Genomic DNA, 22,547 nt, shown 5'->3' with positions numbered 1-22,547 from the left:
GTGATATTAGATTGTTTAATTCTGAGTTTGGGGGCAGGAGTGCCTGATCTATTTTCTGTAAGGTAAGGTAAAAGGTAAGGTAAAACTTGACTGATCGATAGAAATTGTTTAACTTAATTGTTACTTAAGACTAAGATTGTGTCATCTTGCACTTTCTTTTTTATTGCACTTTGTTTTTGTTCTTGTATCATTAATCTATCGTGGTTGTTGCTGGAAAAAGAATTTCCCGAAAGAGGCCTCCAGAGTGATCCATCTATGTCAGTTTAAAGTTGCGAATTAAGCTTTTTCACTTTGTACAGTTTAAAAGTTCTGTTATAGTAACCTATTGTTGTTGGTTTGGAACTGAAAAGACACATATAATGGTCTGATATTTGAGGTATTCCATACGTCCATAAGATACGTACATAACATTTGCACTAACCGAGTGAGAAATATTTACTGAACAAGTTTGTTGAACAGAAACTGGTGTGAACCCTCAGTCATGTCTGGTGGTCGAGCGCTCAACTCATGAACGCAATCATAACTTTGGTCTAGAAGTTGATGAGAACATTTGACAGAATGTTGAAAGTCCACAGTGAACTATTATTTCAACTGATTTCAACACTGGAGGCTCCAGTTACACTTCCAACCTTGAGAATCCACTTCTTCTCTCTTGTCTTGTCAGAATTGGTGGAAATCTTGTCCAACCTTTCAAGGCTTCGTTACCTTTTCTTATTTTTATTAGTTCTGTAAAAGTCTTGGTTCCTTAAAATAACCCTTGTGTTGTCTCTGGCTCAAGCTGAACGACAACCATGGCATCCATAAATACACATTTAAATTTACGTCATTTCCAGTTGTAAAGCTCTTTCTCGGACCCGTGCTTGAACAGGAAAACAATACATGTTTAAGAATACATACAAGTTTAAAAACTTTAGTCGTTCACCTTGACCCAAAGCCGACATAAGGGATACCACACACACATTTGTTCTAGGGCCTTCGGGTCACCTTGACCCAGAGACAACACAAGGGATACCACAAACACATTTGTTTCCTGGACTCCAGGTCACCTTGACCCAGAGACAACACAAGGGATACCACAAACACATTTGTTTCCTGGACTCTGGGGTAACCTTGACCCGAAGGCAACACAAGGGATACCACAAACCCATTTGTTCTCGGGCCTTCGGGTTACACAAAAGATAAACAAACAACTTTGATTGGAGATTTTCAGAAAATCAGTTTCTTAACGAGCAAAGAACAATCTTCATTCTCATCCCTTCACTTCTTCATTCATAAATGTATACTTTTAGATTAGATTAGATTAGATTGACTTTATTAATCCCTCTGGAGATCTGCTTCGGGAAATTGGGTTTCCAGTTCACAGCAGACGATAGTTTCTTAAAAACAAGAGTTGCAAATAAAAAGAATAAAAGTGCAAGGGATGACAAAGTGCAAATAAAAAGAGCAAAGATCAAAGGAAATAACACGAATAAAAGTAAGTAAGTAAGTAATATTTATTTATATAGCGCTTTTCAAGACCAGGGTCACAAAGCGCTTAGACAATCAAAACAATACTCAAAAAAGTACATACTTTAAAGATCAAGAGGTACTTTAATGCTGCCGAGTCACTTCACATGGAGACGACTGACTCAATATTTCAATGAACCCAGAGAAATGTTCATGATGTTTAGTGACCTTTAAAGACGCCACGTTAAGATAAGATAAGGAGCGGAGATTATAATAACAAAAATCATTAATTGAGGTTTTTAGCTGGTTGTTGATAAAGCTTCATGATAAAAGTTTCATCATCTTTAGTGTCCACTAGATGTCACTCTCTGCTCTATAATATTTGCTATTCTATTGACACCTCACATCTTTTTCAACTGAGAGCGCCCCCTACTGTGGCAATAACTTCACCAGCGGCTGCTCCGTGGAACGTCTTGAGTCGTGGATCAACGCTAACGTTCCACATCTCTTTGCAATCATCTGGTAGGTCCAGCAGACACACAGACGACGGGTTCGAAAACCACAGAGACACAGAAACTACACACAACAACACACTGTGGTTTGGCTGCTTCGACACTTTTGAACAGCGAGTTACCAAAAAAATAATGCAACGTAGTCACTCACCATCTTAGAACGTGTTGCTGGATCCAGAACCTTCTTCTTCCAGCGTCTGTGGTGGAGCTCGTTGAAGATTGAAACACAGAGATTGTGTTGATGTCAACTCCAGCGTCACCACAGAAGCTGGAGGAGCTGATTCATGGAGCAAACATTCCTCGTCCCACACTCGCAGAGATGCTGCTTGTGCTCCGAGACAAAGACGGAGCCACAGATCAGACGTTGCTCTCTCGCTACTGTTCTCCGGTTCCTCAATGGTCACAAAAACTAGTGACGAGAAGACACATCTGAACAGGACTTTCATTCATTCAGAGGGCCTGAGGTGCTGGAAGCATGTCCCAGCTACCACGGGTCATAGGCAGGGTAGATCACCAACATGAAGGGTTGATAAAAGAGACTGATTTGACTCTTCATGTCAGATAGTGAGACTAGTTACTGAGGTTAGCGTCGAGCTAAGTCAAGAAAATGACAAAAGGGTTCTTCACGCTCAAAACGCTCCACTCAGCATTTATCTCCGAGTCTAAATTGAGAACATTCCAAAGATAACAGTGAACACTCAGCAAGACGTTCCCATGTCAACACACTTACAGCAGCTAACATGAAGAAATGATTGATTTATCAGCAGCATCGATAAGACAAACTTACACGGTTAGCTTTAAATAACTCGTTATATATTATTATTATTATTACTCATCATCATCATCTTCTTCATCTGCATCTTCATCATCGTCTTCTTCATCATCTTCATCATCTTCATCATCTTCATCATCATCATTTTCATCATCCTCATCATCACTAGCATCATCATCATCATCATCAACATCATCTTCATCTTCATCTTCATCTTCATCTTCATCATTATCATCATCATTTTCATCTTCATCATCACCAGCATCATCAACATCATCATCATCATCATTTTCATCTTCATCATCACCAGCTTCATCAACATCATCTTCATCTTCGTCATCTTTATCTTCATCTTCATCATCTTCATTATCATCATCATCATCATTTTCATCTTCATCATCACCAGCTTCATCAACATCATCTTCATCTTCGTCACCTTCATCTTCATCTCCATCATCTTCAGTATCCTCTCCATTATCATCATCATCATCTCAATCATCTTCAGCTTCATCATCATCATCTTCATCCTCTCCATCATCATCTTCATCTTCATCTTCATCTTCATCTTCATCTTCATCTTCATCTTCATCTTCATCATGATATCATAACCATAATAATATACATAACCATAATTATAAATAAACTTTGCTAAGAACATTCAAATCATTTTCTGACTTTTATATAATCAAAGTCAATTTATTTTTCAAATTTTCATTGACTTATGTTTGTCAGACAAACCTTGTTCAAGTCAGAAAACATTTCCACAGTATTTTATTTTATTGAAAACATGTCTCGCTCTATTAAGAACTGGACCATCTACACCACAGTGGAGATTCAACATCTCCATCTGGTTCCAGGTAAAGAACGAAGAATCCACATCAACAGACGTCAGACAAGCCTCCAGCGTCTCTTCAAAACACTTAAAAGCTCTTCTCATTTAAAGGTCATTAAAGGTCAATGCTCCTGGAGCTGCTTCCACGTGTTTGAAATAAACCTAACGACGTTAAATAAGACACACTTGAGATCCTGGTGCCTTTTAAAAGTCCCTTTATTGTCATCCATTAAATTCAACAAATCTTTTTACACACGCTTTAAAGTTACTTTTGAAGAAGAAGATGTTACTGCGATTAACTTTATAACACTTTTTACTGTCTCAGTAAAGTTGAGAGTCACTAAAACTAAGTTGTGTTTTAATATTTGAGTCAAAAGTCTTTATCTTTACAAAACATATGAAGATGTTTCTTTGTCGGGTTCAAGGTTTTAGCATAGTTAGCATGTGGATGTCAACAAAAATAATGTTCAATTTCTCCTGAAAAGCAGTGAAACTATCATGTGAGGTCAGCTTTGATCTTCAGGAGGAGCTTTTCTTCGACAGACTCGTGTGTTGCCACCAAACTTTCAAACGTGTTTAAGTGTGGAGACGCTGATGGTTCTCCAGGTGACAGGAACGTCAGCGGAGACACGAGTTTAGAGAGTAAAAGGCTGTCAGGAAACGACAGCGTGGGAGGTGATCGTGGCAGCAGTCGATGCTACTAGTGACGCTTGCTGTCGTATCTGGACTCAAAGAGAAGTTCAACCTAGGAAAACCTGATAAAAGGCTACAAAAATAAGTTAAAGGTTTAAGATTGAAGTCGATGTATGCTTACTTATAGAAGCATAAGCATAATGGAAACAGTCTGTGGTCCTTCTGTTTGTTCTATATTCAATAATGAAAACACGACTTTTGGGCCAATTTTTGAAACAAAAATTGAAAATCCAATGGCATCTTTTTTTTAAATCAATATATTTTCAGAGAAAGCCCTCGGATTTCATATATTTTCATTTTAAAAGTTTACATCTTCTGCACGGATTGATTTGTGTAACAGGAAGTGAAGGTTCATGGCTGTACTGAGGAGTTATATTTATTAGAACTTTTATTAGAATCCTATTTACATTTATTACCATGGAACTAACGTCATAGTATTTCTTCCTATCACCATCCTTCTTCATATCAAATCTTCACACCAAAATAATATTTACTGTAAACAAAAGATGTGAAAATCACACATTTAAATGAACCTTCAGTAAATAACTTCTTCTTCTTTTTTATTATGTTGCTTTCTTCTCTTATAATAAATCAAGTTTCCCGCTAAAAATGACGAGAAGAAAATTCTGCTATTGCTATTGCTAGAAATAACCCAATTTAAATTCAGATTAACATACATTAGGTTGTTCAAGTTTTTCTGTGAGTACAAAAATCCATAATGGGTAAAATCCAACTTTATGACTGTATTTTAATGAAAAAAGCTCTGTATTTATTTTTCCGCTACACTTATTGAAAGTGTAGTTTGATTGTCCATCCATGATCATCCATGAAACGATGTAGAGACACATCTTTGGGTTGTGTGGGACATTTCTGAACTTGGTCTTTTGGTCTCTTGGAGCTGCAACTTCAGAATAAAGTTGGTATTTTTTCAGAGTAACCTGTTCTTTTTAAAGCTATAGACAAAAATCTCCGTACTTTAGTCAGTCCAGACACTGAGTGAGTATATTTCCGTAACACATCCATAACTGTAGTGATAATGAATATTTCTGAGAAGGTTTTTTATCTGCTGTTTGACATCTTGGAAAATTAAAAAAAAAATTAAAGTTGTGCTAAAGAAGTGATTAGATCGACTCTTTCTTTCACTACCACTGCCTACAGTTATTGTTGGATAAACAACGACTGTAAATGTGAACTAAACATGACGTGACCTGAGGTCAGAGTTGAAGAGAAGTCGACAAGTAGAAGAAGCAAATCTTGAAGTGTTTGTCTAGTTTCCACTTTTAACAACAAGGTCGACCAAAATAGTTCATCCTGGGGTTTGTTTACTTTCCTCCAAATGTATTGACCGTCGTCAAGTTTCCTTACGCTCAATTTTAGAAGCGTCTCCCACACACACACACACACACACACACACTGGTTAAACAAAACAAATAGTTTCCCATCTAAGGCCTCAAGACTGGAACCTCGGATCGACTTTTGCTGAAAAAAGAACCTGCGGCTCAGATGATGTTTCTAGGCAACAATGTGTCACTCGTGAGGATCATGTTTCACGTGCACTCGGAGAATCAAAAAACGGCGACAGGATATGATGAAGCTAGTTCTGTAAATACTTCCCCGAAGAATGACAAAAACAAGGACACCAGTTACAAGACTCGAGCCAGAGCTTAAAAGAAAAGGAGAAAACGACTGACTTCTTCTGAGAAAGAATATATGACAGCGGTCGTACCTGATGGGAGCGAGAGAAATATCCAGATGCATGTTAAGCCACTAATAATTTGACGAGGAAAAATCAGCTGGAGAGAAGAAAGGGTAGCTCCACACTTCAGGAGCCGCTCTGCAAAGGGCCGAGACAAGAAGTGGGTTCTGACGCACTGGAGTTAAGTGGCGGGGATCATGTGGGTATCTGACACCGGAGACGACACGGCCGGCAAAACATCAGGAGCCGCTTAATAATGAATGAGCGAGTCTGGCAGGCAGAAGACGTGCGCCACATGGTCCTGCTGACATAACAAGAGACAGAGGACGCGCTCAGGTAAGAGTTCACCACTGTAATCAGCCCCGGGTGTTGTTTAACCAGCAGGGAGTTCGAGCCTCGGAGATAATCCGACAAATCCTCTGACGACCCACGAGGATGTCGCGTCAGTGGCGTGAAGAAAATAACAGTATTGACCGTTAGTTCGGGTGAGTTACGACGTTCATATTCTGAACTACAAAAAGACACTAAAGCATTTTAAAGTATCGGTAAAAGAAAAAATGTATCATGTGTTCTGTTCTGGTTGAATTCAGGTCACAGTTACTGAGATTTGTGCTTGAGAGGGATGACGAGTCACATGCTAGTTGGAGTCAGAAGCTCTTTTCTAATATCTTTGTCTACGTGGCTGGACTGAACTTTGAGACTTGATTCTACTTTTCAACATGGTTCTCTGGAGCTCGACCACAAGAGAAACCACAGAAGGTTCATGAAGCGAAGATAAAGTTACACACTAAACAAACTCCAAACCCCCTAAAATTCAAAGGATGTTACATACTCCCCCGAGACAGGCCCTACAAACCAAAAGACCATTTATGGTCAGCCTAAAAAAGTTTCCCTACAACCTTAAAATACATTTTAATCTTTCTTGTGAGGCTTATTCTGAGGTTGATCTTCTTTTTTCTTTTTTTTTTTTACAATTTCTTTTAACTATTTGTAGTTTTTTAAGTCATCTTGAAAAATGCACCGAGCTAGCAACAGTAACTGTCTTTTGCTGCCATTTAAATCTCCCCCTCTAATCACTCTGATGAGACTTCAGGAAACCTGCTGGCTCTAGTGTTTGATCCAACCACACCATGACGGGTCAAATTGCCCCTCTGAAACCAGAACCATTTGTCAGGATTAATGACGGCAGAGTGTCTTTATAGGAGCAAATGTAGTAGTAAATGAACTGTATAAAAGTAAAAATATGTGGATTTTTCTGAGGGTGTCTGAAGGAGGGTGAGGGTTGAATCAGACTTCACACTTCCCCTTCTCAGATGTACTTCTGAATGATGACACATTCAAACACAGAAAACATGTTTTAAATGATTTCAGTTTCGAGAGATAATGATTTAAAGATGCCCCGGTCGTAATGGAAGCAGAAGACACTTCAGGAATCCGTGGTTCTGCCAGAGACTCCAGATGTGACCACACCCATGACCCGAAGTGACCCAAGATGAACCAGGCTCTCGACGTGCAGGAGATTCTTTTTTGAATCACTTTGAACATCACTGAGATTTGAAATAAGAAATTAAAATCATCCCTTTTTTTAAAAACTGCCTCATTTGAACCATTTTATTTATTTGTTCCTATATAGGAAAGAATGATTTGCTTGCGGTTCAGAGCCGTCTAGAGGGGAATTAAACTGTGCCGTCATGTGCAGCGATATTTAAGATGTGGTGACTTGTGGCGAGCTAAGTGGCAGGATTGAAGCGAAGGATTTAAAGTCCACCACACCCACGTCAGACTCTCGGTACCATTGGCTGAGTTGTGATCCTCGTGGCGGAGAGAAGTGGGAAACAGAAATATATTTATAGTTGCTGAGTCAACCTGAACCACCATAAAACAAACATTGAAGCAGGAGTCCCGAGTCACGACTCAAGAGTCGACTTGAGGTATATCCAGAGCCGGCCCAGATGAAGAGGATTTTCATGGAATTGACGGTGAAATCAAAGACCTACTGGATCCTGGTGATCCAGATCTGAGGCAGACGCAACTGGAAAATACGTTTCTAGTTTGGACTCAGGAAATGATGAACCCTGAGGGGGAAAACTCTGGAAGATAACATGTTATATACATATTTAGAATGATATAACAATAAAACTTTGAGGAAGAATAGATATTATATATCGTACACTTCAATTAAAGTGACGTCATTCACATCATTTCTCAGATTAATTTTTTCCGTCACTGCGAACTACGGACATATGAGGAGACGACTCGGGTAGTAATTCTCCATCTTCTGGTTCAGATCGTCTCATTCTTGATTGAAAGTGAGTCATTTATTTTTTTTCTTTCGCAGAACATTGTGTCCACGTTATTAGTCCTATTACATCTGCGACTTCATTTGGCTGTTGAAACATCACGGTCACGTCGAGATATTCTAGGCTTTGAACAAGGAGTTGCAAACGTGGCTTGAGTATTAATATTATTCGTATTCATTAAAAAATAAACTGTGTTTACAATTAAGATTAAGAAACACGAACTGGCTTTTATTAAACAAATGACTTATTAACAGTTAATAATTATCTTTAGGTTGTTTATTATAAATTATTTATTATTATTCTGGTGCAAAATATAATTGCTGTTGATCAAGATGTTTAAAGATAAGATTATTAGTCGCACAAGGGGAAATTTCATTTACAGCATCGACAATGAACGCAAACAAAAAAGAAGGTAAATATAAAAAGCAAAACTATAACTAAAATATATATACTTACTGTCAGTAATTAAATTGTTATCGTTAATTATTCATATTAATGATTTATAAGCTGCTTATACATATTTTTAAAAGTAGTTTATAAATGATTGTATTACTTAAGTCTTTATTTCACTCTGGTGACTGTGATTTATATATATTTTAGGTTAAAATATACGGTTAGAATTAAAAACGCACTCTCTATAATCTAGTTGCTGCTCACTGAGCCTTCTACCACTAGTCATCGGGTTAATGAACATATAGAAGCAAATAGATATCAAATATAGTTGACAATTTACTGATGTTTTACTATTTACTTTTACCTCAACTAAGGGTTTAAAATAGTAGACAATTACAATTACTACAGTTAACGTCACACAAGCTGGTACAATTTAAAATCAATAAAATAGAGACAACAACAACTTTCTTGACGGTTTCTAATGTAGATTGTTGGTTTGTCTACTTCACACACAGACGCACACACCTACACACAAACACACCGTGGTACCTAATCCTGTTTCTACTTGCTGTCACGGCGATCACTTCACTTCCTGCGGTTTTAGTACCTGAACTCAGCACGAGAGCCAATAAAACTTCAGAGCCTGGTTATGAACTTTCAGCGGTCGATTAGTTTTCACTATTGTTCGTTCCTGCTGTGGATAAACTACACCTAGGATGCAAAAACACACATTTGATTTCATGCCGGTCTTAATGAAGATAAAGGAAACAGGTGAAGAAATCATTAAAGTGAGGATCTCAAACTGTTTTTACGAGTGTTGAGCAAAATCATCACATGTTCAACAAACGTTTTCATTTATAAATCTTTGATGATATAATTAAGACGGAACAGATCCATTAAGAAAACACTTAAAAATGGTCAAAACTGAAAGTAAAACCACATAAACATTGACCCAACATTAAACATCTAAATAAAAACCCAAACTGGATCAAAGCAGCTTGACAGCGATCCATGTCCACATGAATTTAGTCAAGAGACCAGTTGAGATCGAGACCCTGGATTATTATGTGTTTCAGTTCCATTTCAAGCTTTGAGGCAGGTTTGATTGATTGATTGATTGACGACAGACATTTGTGTCCCATCGTATCTCCGGCAAGATGAAGCATCTCGGTCCGGTCGAGTCCGTCTTTCATGTCAGAAGGTCAGTGTAAGAGCAAACACTCCAGTCGGGCCACGATCCATACGTGAGATTTACAGCCTGGTCCGTCCATCCGTCTCCACCCACCGACCCCAGCCTGTCAATCAATGACCTCATATCCAGTCTGCAGCCGTAAATAACAGCTGGATGTGTTCTCTGGTTGGATGCGGCGTTCAGGCAGCAGATTTCGCTGATTTCAAGGATCAAAAAGAAGTGATTTCGTACCAGCCGACACCACAGCTGTGAGGCATTAGCAGGGTTTGTGTGTGTTCAGGGAGGAAGAGGAGGGTCAGGTCTGTCCGGAGCCGTGAGAAAGGACGGCGACAGCTTCCAGAAAAAGTCGGAAAACATTTCCCTCCACGGGCTATTCCACCCCTGGACCTGAGGTCACACCTGAGGTCGACGTGACGTGTAAGTACAGCGAACGTCTTCACCAAACATGTGGCAACAATCCACACGTGGCACTTCAAAAAGCTGTTCGTGCCTTTTTTTCAATTTTGGGCTGGAAAGCAAATGTGTGCAGGAGCATTCTGGGTAATTGCACGGGCAGAACACCCTGTTATGTCTCAGAGAAATAGTTGAATAATCAAATTACACAAATGAGACATTTAGAGTCGAATCATTGTTATCGTGGAGATCTTCAGACGTCTGCGCCAACCACCATATGGATTTGATCTTTTATATAAATGAATTCATTCTGGAGGGAAATTCTGGCGCTTACTTCTGTTGGCCCAAAAAGTATTTCCATAAAACTGTAGCTCTCTGAGATGTTGATGACTATAATGTATACCTTCATTTAAGGAATAAAACCTGCTACTTTTTTTGACCCAGCAGCCTTGACAGGAGATGCCAGAGAAAGTGTTACTGATGTGGTACTGCTGCGTCACTGTCGTGTTACTGTCGTGTTACTGACGTGAGTTACTGCTGTGTAAATTGCCATGTTACTACTGAGTTACTGCTGTGCTACTGCTGTGTTACTACTGTGTTACTGCTGGGTAACTGACGTGTTACTAGTGAGTTACTGCTGTGTTTATGCCATGTTACTACTAAGTTACTGCTGCGTTACTGTCGTGTTACTTTTGTGTTACTGTTGTGTGACTGACGTGTTACTATTGAGTTACTGCTGCGTTAATGACATGTTACTACTAAGTTACTGCTGCTTTAATGCCGCGTTACTACTGAGTTACTGCCGTGTTACTGACATGTTACTACTGTGTTACTACTGCGTTACTGATGTGTTACTAGTGAGTTACTGCTGTGTTAATGCCATGTTAATACTAAGTTACTGCTGCGTTACTGTCGTGTTACTGTCGTGTTAATGACGTGAGTTACTGCTGTGTAAATGCCATGTTACTACTGAGTTTCTGCTGTGCTACTGCTGTGTTACTACTGTGTTACTGCTGGGTAACTGACGTGTTACTAGTGAGTTACTGCTGTGTTTATGCCATGTTACTACTAAGTTACTGCTGCGTTACTGTCGTGTTACTTTTGTGTTACTGTTGTGTGACTGACGTGTTACTATTGAGTTACTGCTGCGTTAATGACATGTTACTACTAAGTTACTGCTGCTTTAATGCCGCGTTACTACTGAGTTACTGCCGTGTTACTGACATGTTACTACTGTGTTACTACTGCGTTACTGATGTGTTACTAGTGAGTTACTGCTGTGTTAATGCCATGTTAATACTAAGTTACTGCTGCGTTACTGTCGTGTTACTGTTGTGTGACTGACGTGTTACTATTGAGTTACTGCTGTGTTAATGACATGTTACTACTTAGTTACTCCTGCTTTAATGCCGCATTACTTCTGTGTTACTGCTGCATTACTGCCGTGTTACTGACATGTTACTACTGTGTTACTGCTGCGTTACTGATGTGTTACTAGTGAGTTACTGCTGTGTTAATGACATGTTACTACTGAGTAACTCCTGCTTTAATGCCGCATTACTTCTGTGTTACTGCTGCATTACTGCCGTGTTACTGACATGTTACTACTGTGTAACTGCTGCGTTACTGATGTGTTACTAGTGAGTTACTGCTGTGTTAATGCCATGTTAATACTAAGTTACTGCTGCGTTACTGTTGTGTGACTGACGTGTTACTAGTGAGTTACTGCTGCGTTAATGCCATGTTACTACTAAGTTACTGCTGCGTTACTGTCGTGTTACTTTTGTGTTACTGTTGTGTGACTGACGTGTTACTATTGAGTTACTGCTGCGTTAATGACATGTTACTACTAAGTTACTGCTGCTCTAATGCCGCGTTACTACTGAGTTACTGCCGTGTTACTGACATGTTACTACTGTGTTACTACTGCGTTACTGATGTGTTACTAGTGAGTTACTGCTGTGTTAATGCCATGTTAATACTAAGTTACTGCTGCGTTACTGTCGTGTTACTGTTGTGTGACTGACGTGTTACTATTGAGTTACCGCTGTGTTAATGACATGTTACTACTTAGTTACTCCTGCTTTAATGCCGCATTACTTCTGTGTTACTGCTGCATTACTGCCGTGTTACTGACATGTTACTACTGTGTTACTGCTGCGTTACTGATGTGTTACTAGTGAGTTACTGCTGTGTTAATGACATGTTACTACTGAGTAACTCCTGCTTTAATGCCGCATTACTTCTGTGTTACTGCTGCATTACTGCCGTGTTACTGACATGTTACTACTGTGTTACTGCTGCGTTACTGATGTGTTACTAGTGAGTTACTGCTGTGTTGATGCCATGTTAATACTAAGTTACTGCTGCGTTACTGTTGTGTTACTTTTGTGTTACTGTTGTGTGACTGACGTGTTACTAGTGAGTTACTGCTGTGTTAATGCCATGTTACTACTAAGTTACTGCTGCGTTACTGTCGTGTTACTTTTGTGTTACTGTTGTGTGACTGACGTGTTACTATTGAGTTACTGCTGCGTTAATGACATGTTACTACTAAGTTACTGCTGCGTTACTGTCGTGTTACTTTTGTGTTACTGTTGTGTGACTGACGTGTTACTATTGAGTTACTGCTGCGTTAATGACATGTTACTACTAAGTTACTGCTGCTTTAATGCCGCGTTACTACTGAGTTACTGCCGTGTTACTGACATGTTACTACTGTGTTACTGCTGCGTTACTGATGTGTTACTAGTGAGTTACTGCTGTGTTAATGCCATGTTAATACTAAGTTACTGCTGCGTTACTGTCGTGTTACTGTTGTGTGACTGACGTGTTACTATTGAGTTACTGCTGTGTTAATGACATGTTACTACTGAGTTACTCCTGCTTTAACGCCGCATTACTTCTGTGTTACTGCTGCATTACTGCCGTGTTACTGACATGTTACTACTGTGTTACTACTGCGTTACTGTCATGTTACTGTCGTGTTACTGACGTGTTACTGTCCTGTTACTGACATGTTACTACTGTGTTACTGCTGCGTTACTGTCATGTTACTGTCGTGTTACTGCCGTGTTACTGTCCTGTTACTGACATGTTACTACTGTGTTACTGCTGAGTTACTGTCATGTTACTGTCGTGTTACTGCCGTGTTACTGTCCTGTTACTGACATGTTACTACTGTGTTACTGCTGCGTTACTGTCATGTTACTGTCGTGTTACTGCCGTGTTACTGTCCTGTTACTGACATGTTACTACTGTGTTACTGCTGCGTTACTGTCATGTTACTGTCGTGTTACTGACGTGTTACTGTCCTGTTACTGACATGTTACTACTGTGTTACTGCTGCGTTACTGTCATGTTACTGTCGTGTTACTGACGTGTTACTGTCCTGTTACTGACATGTTACTACTGTGTTACTGCTGCGTTGCTGTCATGTTACTGTCGTGTTACTGACGTGTTACTGTCCTGTTACTGACATGTTACTACTGTGTTACTGCTGCGTTACTGTCATGTTACTGTCGTGTTACTGACGTGTTACTGTCCTGTTACTGACATGTTACTACTGTGTTACTGCTGCGTTACTGTCATGTTACTGTCGTGTTACTGACGTGTTACTGTCCTGTTACTGACATGTTACTACTGTGTTACTGCTGCGTTGCTGTCATGTTACTGTCATGTTACTGACGTGTTACTGTCCTGTTACTGACATGTTACTACTGTGTTACTGCTGCGTTACTGTCATGTTACTGTCGTGTTACTGACGTGTTACTGTCCTGTTACTGACATGTTACTACTGTGTTACTGCTGCGTTACTGTCATGTTACTGTCGTGTTACTGCCGTGTTACTGTCCTGTTACTGACATGTTACTACTGTGTTACTGCTGCGTTACTGTCATGTTACTGTCGTGTTACTGACGTGTTACTGTCCTGTTACTGACATGTTACTACTGTGTTACTGCTGCGTTACTGTCATGTTACTGTTGTGTTACTGACGTGTTACTGTCCTGTTACTGACATGTTACTACTGAGTTACTGATGCTTTGATGCCGCGTTACAACGGTGTTACTGCCGTGTTACTGCCGTGCTTCAGGCACCGATTGGAAGAGTAAGGTAGCTGGGAAGTGCAAAACAAATGTACAATCACTGACATTTACAATTTCCTAAAACAGTTTTAAAGAATCTTGAAAAAACTTCAAAAAAGTTGGAATATATTTTTTATTTGTTTCAAAATGTTGTATAATCGTTTCATAGTTTGTACATTTGTTTAATGATTTTGTACTTTTGTTTCACAACATAAAATTGTTTAAGAAAATTGATGATTTGTTTCGAGATTTTGTGCTTTTTCTTTGAGTTTACATATTAGTTTCTCACTTCCCATCAGAAAAAAAAGCATGCATCTATTTAAACAATAAAACGAAAGTTTAAGTGTACACTCTTTCTGTGTAAAATCTCATATTATATTTCTCTAAATGTTGTTTATGACACATGTGTGGTCTGGTCTCACGAATCATCGACCCTGACAGAGCGAAGATTATCAAAGAAGTACAGACGTCTCTCTGAGACATGAGAGCCACATCGTGACAAAGCAGACAAAGAAAAAAACAATAAAGACGTGAAAGTCTTTTCCGTCATAACCTCTCGCCAATTAGCAGAGTTAAGGAGTGTGAGGAGGCGCAGAGGATGTTGAATTCAACCAGTTTTATATTGATTTATCCTCCAGCCTGAGGACCCGAGTGGCTTCCATATTGGGACCACCTACGCAAAAATGTATACCTGCACTCTCCTAATTGAGGGGGCTGGGATACCCACTCTTGACCCTTAAGAACTCAACAACATGCACCAAACTATTGTAGTTACAATATATATTTATTTTATGTTAAAAGTAATGGTCCTTTGATCTCTAGGGATGATTTACTGATGGTTTGTTTCCAATAAAAAAATGGTTTGTGTCATGTGTGCGTCAGTTGGATTCATGCATTAACACAATAACTATTGTGCCTTTATGTTACATTTTCTGACGGTTAAGTATATTTAAGCGGACTGTCAGGAAAGTGCTTAAGAGTCACGACTTCACTCCTTATTCATTCATTCATTTTCTGCTGCTAAATCCCATATGGTGGTTCCAGTTTCTCCGGGCGAAAGGCGGGGGAGACCCTGGACAGGATGCCAGTCTTTCAGAGGAACATAAAGACACAAAACCATTCACACACACACACACACACTCATACTTCAGACAATTCCCCCAAGTTCTCAATCAACCTCTGTATTGTTTTGGACTGTGGGAGGAAACCGGAGTGCCCGGAGTAAACCCACAACTTTATGTCTTCATTCATGTTTTTTTGTGTTTTATTTCAGATATTTGAATGAATAAAGCGCCGTTCAATTATTACATAAAAAGCTGATTGTCTCGTCATCTCAAGTATTTTTTTATTTTATTCATAGTTTATGTTCTAATCATTATTTTGTCTTAAGGTAGATAAATAACCTTCAAGATAATTTACAGTTTTAAGATCCTTCTGAATATTTATATCTGTCTTTATCTGCGTGAAAATAATTCAAAACCAGTTCCTGAGTTGGAGCAACGCATCCGTCAAATCTTCCACGTCGGTCGATCCAACTTTAGCTGCGGTCAGAAAGTTCAGTTCCTCCCTCTGATGAGACGCAGCAACACGGGTGCGACCAGACAACGAGCGGAGAAGAGGATATATCGGGTGAAGAAGGAGAGAGAAGAGATCATTAACACTGTGTGACGGCACACCAAAGGGCCACACCAGCGTGTGCGGTTGCAAATACTCCACACCCTTTTCCAGCTGTTGGGCAGGAGAAGACACGAGTCCGACCAGCGAGTCGTCTCCAAACAAACACGTGTTCGTGGATGTATCGAGCAGATGTGCGAGTCAGACGTTCCTTTAATAGAGATGATGTCGCAGCAGAAGAGAAACACATCTTGAGAATCTTTCTTTCACAAGTTTATCCACCAAACACTTGATTTCCTGCCATTTTTAACCCCATTTTACTCATTTTATCCAATCCTGGGTTGAGCAAGTGAAACAAACACAATCTTTTCAGAGGCTCGTGCAGACAGTGGAACCAATGGACACTAGAAAACATGGTAAAAGTATATGTGACGTCCATCACACAGCAATGACCTACACAATGGTGTGTGCACTTCCTGCATGATGTCGTCAAACGGTGCAACTTCAAATTAATATTTCGACACACTTTTTATCTCACATTTAACAATCAAATTAAGAAAAAAGACTAGACTTTCACCCAATTGTAATGTGTCCGACGCCTCTGATTGGCTGAACCCACGACATTTTTGCCTTTAAAATAACAACAGATATTTCTTTGATTATCAATGTTAGTCACTTGACAGTTAATATTGCATTGTACGGTTACAAGTGAATTATTTTAGTCAACACGTCACAGCCAATCAGAGACGTCGACACATGATGCCTGGACAGTCTGTTGTGCTGGTAGTCGGATCGGTAAGTGACAGAATGAACAGATGCTTGGAAAATGATCCGATTGACAAAGATCGTCTTTGTGACATGAATGTTTTATGAGGTACAAAGTTCCCGCAAATCCTTCAACTGCAGAAGCTTTTAAAGTTTGTTTTTTGTGTGATGTCATCACGTAGGAAGTGAACGGACCGAGATGGTTCTTACGCCCTTCAAAGGTTTGACTGAATTACTTTTTGACGATGAATTCCTTAGTGTTAGCACGAGGCTACAAACACAACCAAAACAACACACTTCTAATATTGTTTCTTTTTTCTCGACGTGTGAAAGTTGTCGTCATGTACGTGTGACTCAACACACTTTAGACACAACACTCATTTACATGTTTGAACCTTCATCGATGCTTTAAATAGTAGTTACTGTGAAGAAAGACTTTGTTCGATCTGTCCTGACAAACATTTCAGAATCAAAGCTCTGTACGGAACTTAGTTCCTCCTCAGTACAAGTTAAGGCTGAAGTTTTAACAAACAAACAACAGAGAAATGATATAAAATGTTGCTGTGGATCTGCTCTCGATGTTGTTTGTGTTGTGACGGATGTGTGTGGTGTGCATTTCTTCACTCTGACACTCCGTCAAAAGTCTTTCTTCGCCCACAACAGGAAGTCCAGCATTATTACGACCCGTGCTTATATTCTTATGACACCAACTGGGAAAAAACACAATATAAATCTGATTTTAACCACACACGTGGTAACACAGACAGAATAACTCACCTAAATATATATATTTATTTATAGATTTATATATATATAATTCAGTCTAGAAAGCCGTCTCTTGTGTGTTACTATTGTCAGCCTCACTTGTGTGTGTTTTTCTCCTCAGCTTCCATCACTCCCACACAGACCAGATCTGCCTGCTCTGATCAATTATCGCCAGGTTTTCTTGTCCGGCGTCGACATAACTCACACAAGACTCATCTTGAGGACACAGAGAAGCTTAACAGGTTCACTTAGTATTGATTTATAGAGAAATAAATGAAAATAGTTGCTCGGGCATCGAAGCTAAAGTGGAAACAAGGTTACTGCATTAAGAAACACAAGTGTCTCAACATGATGTTGAATGATACACAAGAAAACAATTTGATTTGTTTTGTCGATTCTTTGTTCAATGAAGTGAAGGTTTTCCTTTCATTGAACGTGTGAGCACAAGTGAACAGAACCTACTGAACCCAGATGAGAAAAGCAGAATACCACCAAGATCGTATCACTTCTTCATCCACAAACGTACCTGTGAGTAAAGCTTGAACTGTGTGTTGGTGTGTGAAGTGTATGAATTCAGGAAATGTTGTTTAATTGTCTTGTCTTGAAATACACATATGTTTAAACAACCAAGAGTCTTTAAATGATGTGTGTTTGTATTCATCAAGTTATCGTCACGTACCTGCAACCCAGCAAACGCTACACTGTACAACAGAAAACCAAGTGTTTGAGTCGAGTCAGGAACTGTGGATCCGTGTAAACTCAATCAACTAGTGGTCTTGGTTAACCAATCAATCCTGAGAAGACGACCACGAAGGTTTGACCAACTTTGATGCAAGAGTTTTCATCTTTGCTTTGGGTTTGTAACCAAAGCTCAGAATCATCGGTGCAAATTAGACAGAACCTTCTAAACCAAGATGAAAAGGCAGAACCTTGGCTCAGCTCTTCAGGCCGGAACCAATGCAATGTGGTCATAAGATCTGTGAGTGGATCTCCTGCTCCATCCCTTCAGACACTCAAGATGATTCTAGAGTCTTGGTCCAGCCAGTCCAGTCGTGACCGACTGAGGTCACCAAACGGAACACACCGTCCACTCTGGCTGCATCGAGATACACTTCAGTACCACTTTATTACAGACAACATGCTTCAGCACTGATCATGAGAATCAACTGTTTGGAAATTAATAATTCATGAAAAAAACATAATTTTAGTTGATCGCAAGATATGTCATGTGTCACTTGCAACGCATTGGATATTGTTGTGAAATAAGTTAATTCATTCATTTTCTACCGCTTTATTTGTCTTTATCGCGAGACTGGAGCCTATCCCAGTTTCATTGGGCGAGAGGCAGAGGACACCCTGGACAGTCTGTCGCAGGGCACACAAAGACAGACAACCATCCACACACACACTCATACCTATGGAAAATGTCCCCAAGTTCTCAATCAACCTCTGTATGTTTTTGGACTGTGGGAGGAAACCGGAGTACCCAGAGTAAACCCAAGCAACATGGGGAGAACATACAAATTCTACAAAGAAAGGTCACAAGTTGGCTTGGCCTGGAAGCGAATCAGCAACCTTCTTGATGTGAGGTGACCGCGCTAACCACTGGCCATACTGCACCCTGTTGTGAAATAAGTATAAAAAAGAAAAGTGATTTTCTCTTTTGAGAAACATTAGCGAGTAACTGTTCACAAGCAAAACACAAAACTCTAGAAACAACAACTTCTGTTTCAGAGACTCGTCCCATAAATAATGCTTGAACACAAACATGCCTCAAAGTCTCTAAAAGCGAGGAGACACACACATAGAGACCACCATCGTCTGCATACAGTCAAACAGACATTGATGCAAATACACAAACATCTTGTTGTGACCAGTCCAGAGCTCTTGCTGATTCTTTTGTATTTTTACTTTTTTTTATACGTGAGCGTCCGTCTGTGAATGTAATCCTGACATTTGATTCTTCCCCGGTACAAAAAAGGTTGTTTTAAATGACTGATACACATCTTTTTTTTAATTGTTAATAAAGAAAGAAGGTAAACTCAAACACATAAACAAACAAGTTTGTTAAAATGTCAATCCAAAGACAAATCTTCTTTGATGGTTGTTTGTCTTACCTTTGGATTTCTGTGGCGGCCAAAAGGTTAAGTGTTCCTCGTGGGATTACGGTTCATCCGTCCCTGTGGACTCCATATCCTTCCCTCTACGTTCGTCTCAGAGTCAGTGGGGATCGTCGCCAGCGATGCCTGCTCGGGTACGACTGCGCTCTTTCTGAGCCTGACTGGCCTTTTCTTGGGGAGAAAAAGCCCACATCCCACTGTCAGTCAAGCGGCGGAGCATACTTTCAGCTGGGCCGCCATCCAAACAGACTTTGAAACTATTCTATTTCGGTCTGCCATATGAGCGGTAATGCTTCTCCGAGGAGTGGGGGATGAGGGGCTCGTTCTGGAGACGTAATTGGACGATGACCAGTTATGGTGAAATCTAATTGCAGACTTCATCAGTGGGAGCAAAGTAGCGACAAGAAGAAAAAAAAAGGTAAATGACTTGAAAATAAGACTTCAAGAGAAAAGACGCGCACAGACCACATAAATAAACGGGGAGCTGGGTTCCAGATGTGGCAGACGGAGGGTGGGGATGAGAAGAAAGAAAGGGAGGGACGGGGAGAAGTGCCATGGCAGCAGAAAGAAACCCCGACACGAGAAAGTGTTTACTCTCCCAGGAGCCACTGAGAAATAGGGGTTTTGAGGAAGGTGAGAGGATGTTGAGTCGGCCTTGTGTTGTTCCTGGACTGAAAGCATGAGGACTCCTGGGTGTCTGGTTTCACGTCAGGCCATGGAAACGACTGCCGTATGGAAAAAATTGCTTTCAAAATCGAGGGAAGAAAATGAAAATATAAACTGCTGCCGGCTGTTTCCCATTACGAGCAGGACTCAGCTGGTCTGGGTGGCTCGGGTTCATATTGCCGTGAACCCACTAGTGAATAATTATCGCGTGATTATGTGAAAAGTGTCGCTCGGACCCCTGAACACAAAAGACCTAGTTACACATTAGAGAGAGTGGCACTGGAATATTAGCCTGAATCAGAAGGTAAACAGCTCATTTCCTTGCGCGTTTGACTTAATTTCCTTTTAATGCGACCGAAGGGAAGACGAAATCCTCCCCGAGAACTTGTTACACAGAATTAAACTGTGTAGCGTTTCAGGTGTGAGGTTAGAATAAGTCAATAAAAGTTAACAACCTAGGGTTTTCGCAATTTCCCTCATTAAATGACCAGAACTTCACACGTTCATAGACTCAAATACAAATGTGTGAACGTTTTTTTCACTTCTCAGAATCCATCCAATAATCTCAAAATCAGAGGCGTTATTGTTCATATTATAACAGCAGGTTTGACTATGTTTGACTCATGTCTGAGAAACTCTTTAACTTTTTACTGAAGTAAGTAAGTAAGTCATTATTTGTAGAGCACTTTTTTAAGACCAGGGTCACAAAGCGCTTAAACATTCAAAATAATACTCAATAAAATATACACTTAAAAGTTCAAGAAAACACCGATACAAACACTCGAGTCTCAGAGAATCAAGGAAAAGCCTGAACAAATAAAATTGTCTTCAGATGTTTCTTGAAGGAGTCAGTAGATCATCAAACACAGAGGAAGATCGTTCCAAAGCTTAGGAGCAACAGTCTGGAAGGATTTCTCTCCTCTGGTCCTGAACCGTGTTCAGGAACCATCAGTAGATTCTGATCCACAGACCTCAGAGCCCGAGCTGGGGTGTAAGGCTAGATCAGATCACTGATGGAAGGTCTGACCATGAATAGATCTGAAAGTAAGAACCAGAATTTTAAATTTGATCCTGAAAGAAACTGGCAGCCAGTGAAGAGTTTTAAGGATCGGAGAAATGTGAGTTCTTCTACTAGAGCAGCTCAGAATTATATGAAGCGAGGATGAGATGTGTTAGTTGTTGCTCTACACTTAGTTAAAGTGATTCAAACTTCACTCATGTTCTACTCTCATGTCAACTAATGTTGGATTATTTTCAGAGTAATCTGTTCTTTTAAGCGTTATAGAAAAAAAATGTTTGTTCATTATATCTATGCTTCCAGTGTAGAGGTATGAGCTCGCGATGTTTACCCAGAGTATTACAGTCTTGTTATTATTTAAACTTATGCCAAAAACAATCATAAAATATAGAACTATTTAATATTTTCATGCTCAATTGTTCTCATGTTGAGGCTTCAATCCAAGACGTTACAGACGAGTAGTATGGATGTATTTAGATGTTTTTAAGTGTCTTTTTTGACGAAGATGAAGATGAGGACCACTTAGCTCTAGTCGCTACTATAAAATGAACAAACATTTTTGTCTATAAAAAGAACAGATTTCTTTGAAAAGAATCAATATTAATCGACATGAGAGTAAAAAATGAGTGACATTTGAATTTTGCTTAAACTCTTCTGGAAGTGGATGAGAAGAAATAAATAAAAGCCTCTTTGTGCCAGAAGATCAAAGTTATCTGGGAAGTAAAATCTTTCACAATCCGTTGACAGACGGACTAGATCGATAGATTCGTCCTTCTGAGTAAGATCCAACCTGAGTTAGATCCAACCAGCAGGAGAAAGATGTTAGTTTTGTGGGCAACAATAAGTTCTCTTGGAACCAACTTTTTTTTTCGTGGATGATCTTGATTTTGTCTTTTCTGACTGAAAGGGCCACAGTTTGGACCAGCTCTAACATTCAGTGCTATTGCTCTGGGATGGATTCATCTCAACCAGAATCAGCGTCTCACCCCAATAATTATCAAATCCAGACAAAGGATTTCTACATTTTTCTTCGGCGTCTCTCCAGAGAAAAGTTTCCACTTTCTTCCAAAGTTCACGGACGACTGATCCCACAACTGAACCTGGTATTAATAGAACACAGAGGAGCCCCGTCACGGATGAGAGGACGGTAACATCAAGAGACAGACGAGAGTCTTTGGTTGGACGAGAATCTACCACAATTACCGCTCACACACTCAACGAGTCACCCTCCACTTGTTTCACTCTACAACCATCAACAAGACTTTGAGTTCTGACCTAAACGGCA

At 39.8% G+C, this 22,547-nt stretch overlaps 1 protein-coding gene across 3 annotated transcripts in view; it reads right to left on the bottom strand.

The window, feature by feature from the left end:
* insc (INSC spindle orientation adaptor protein) overlaps window positions 1–19,696 on the bottom strand; it is a 57,565-nt gene extending 37,869 nt beyond the window's left edge. Inside the window, exon 1 of one of the 3 annotated variants that reach the window (XM_087797918.1) lies at window positions 19,576–19,696. Coding sequence is in view for 1 of the 3 variants with exons in the window: in XM_087797916.1 (XP_087654042.1) it covers window positions 2,110–2,112 (3 nt within the window). In the remaining 2 variants the exon portion in view is untranslated. Of the gene's footprint in view, window positions 1–2,109; window positions 2,166–5,981; window positions 6,090–19,575 lie in introns of those variants that run through there. The other 2 variants (XM_087797919.1, XM_087797916.1) reach the window with 2 other exon arrangements.
* Between the last annotated feature and the right edge of the window lie 2,851 nt (window positions 19,697–22,547).

This window comes from Callionymus lyra, chromosome 8, assembly GCF_982586985.1.
Source record: "Callionymus lyra chromosome 8, fCalLyr1.hap1.1, whole genome shotgun sequence".
NCBI lineage: Eukaryota > Metazoa > Chordata > Actinopteri > Syngnathiformes > Callionymidae > Callionymus > Callionymus lyra.
This window is presented reverse-complemented; position numbering and strand designations above follow the sequence as displayed.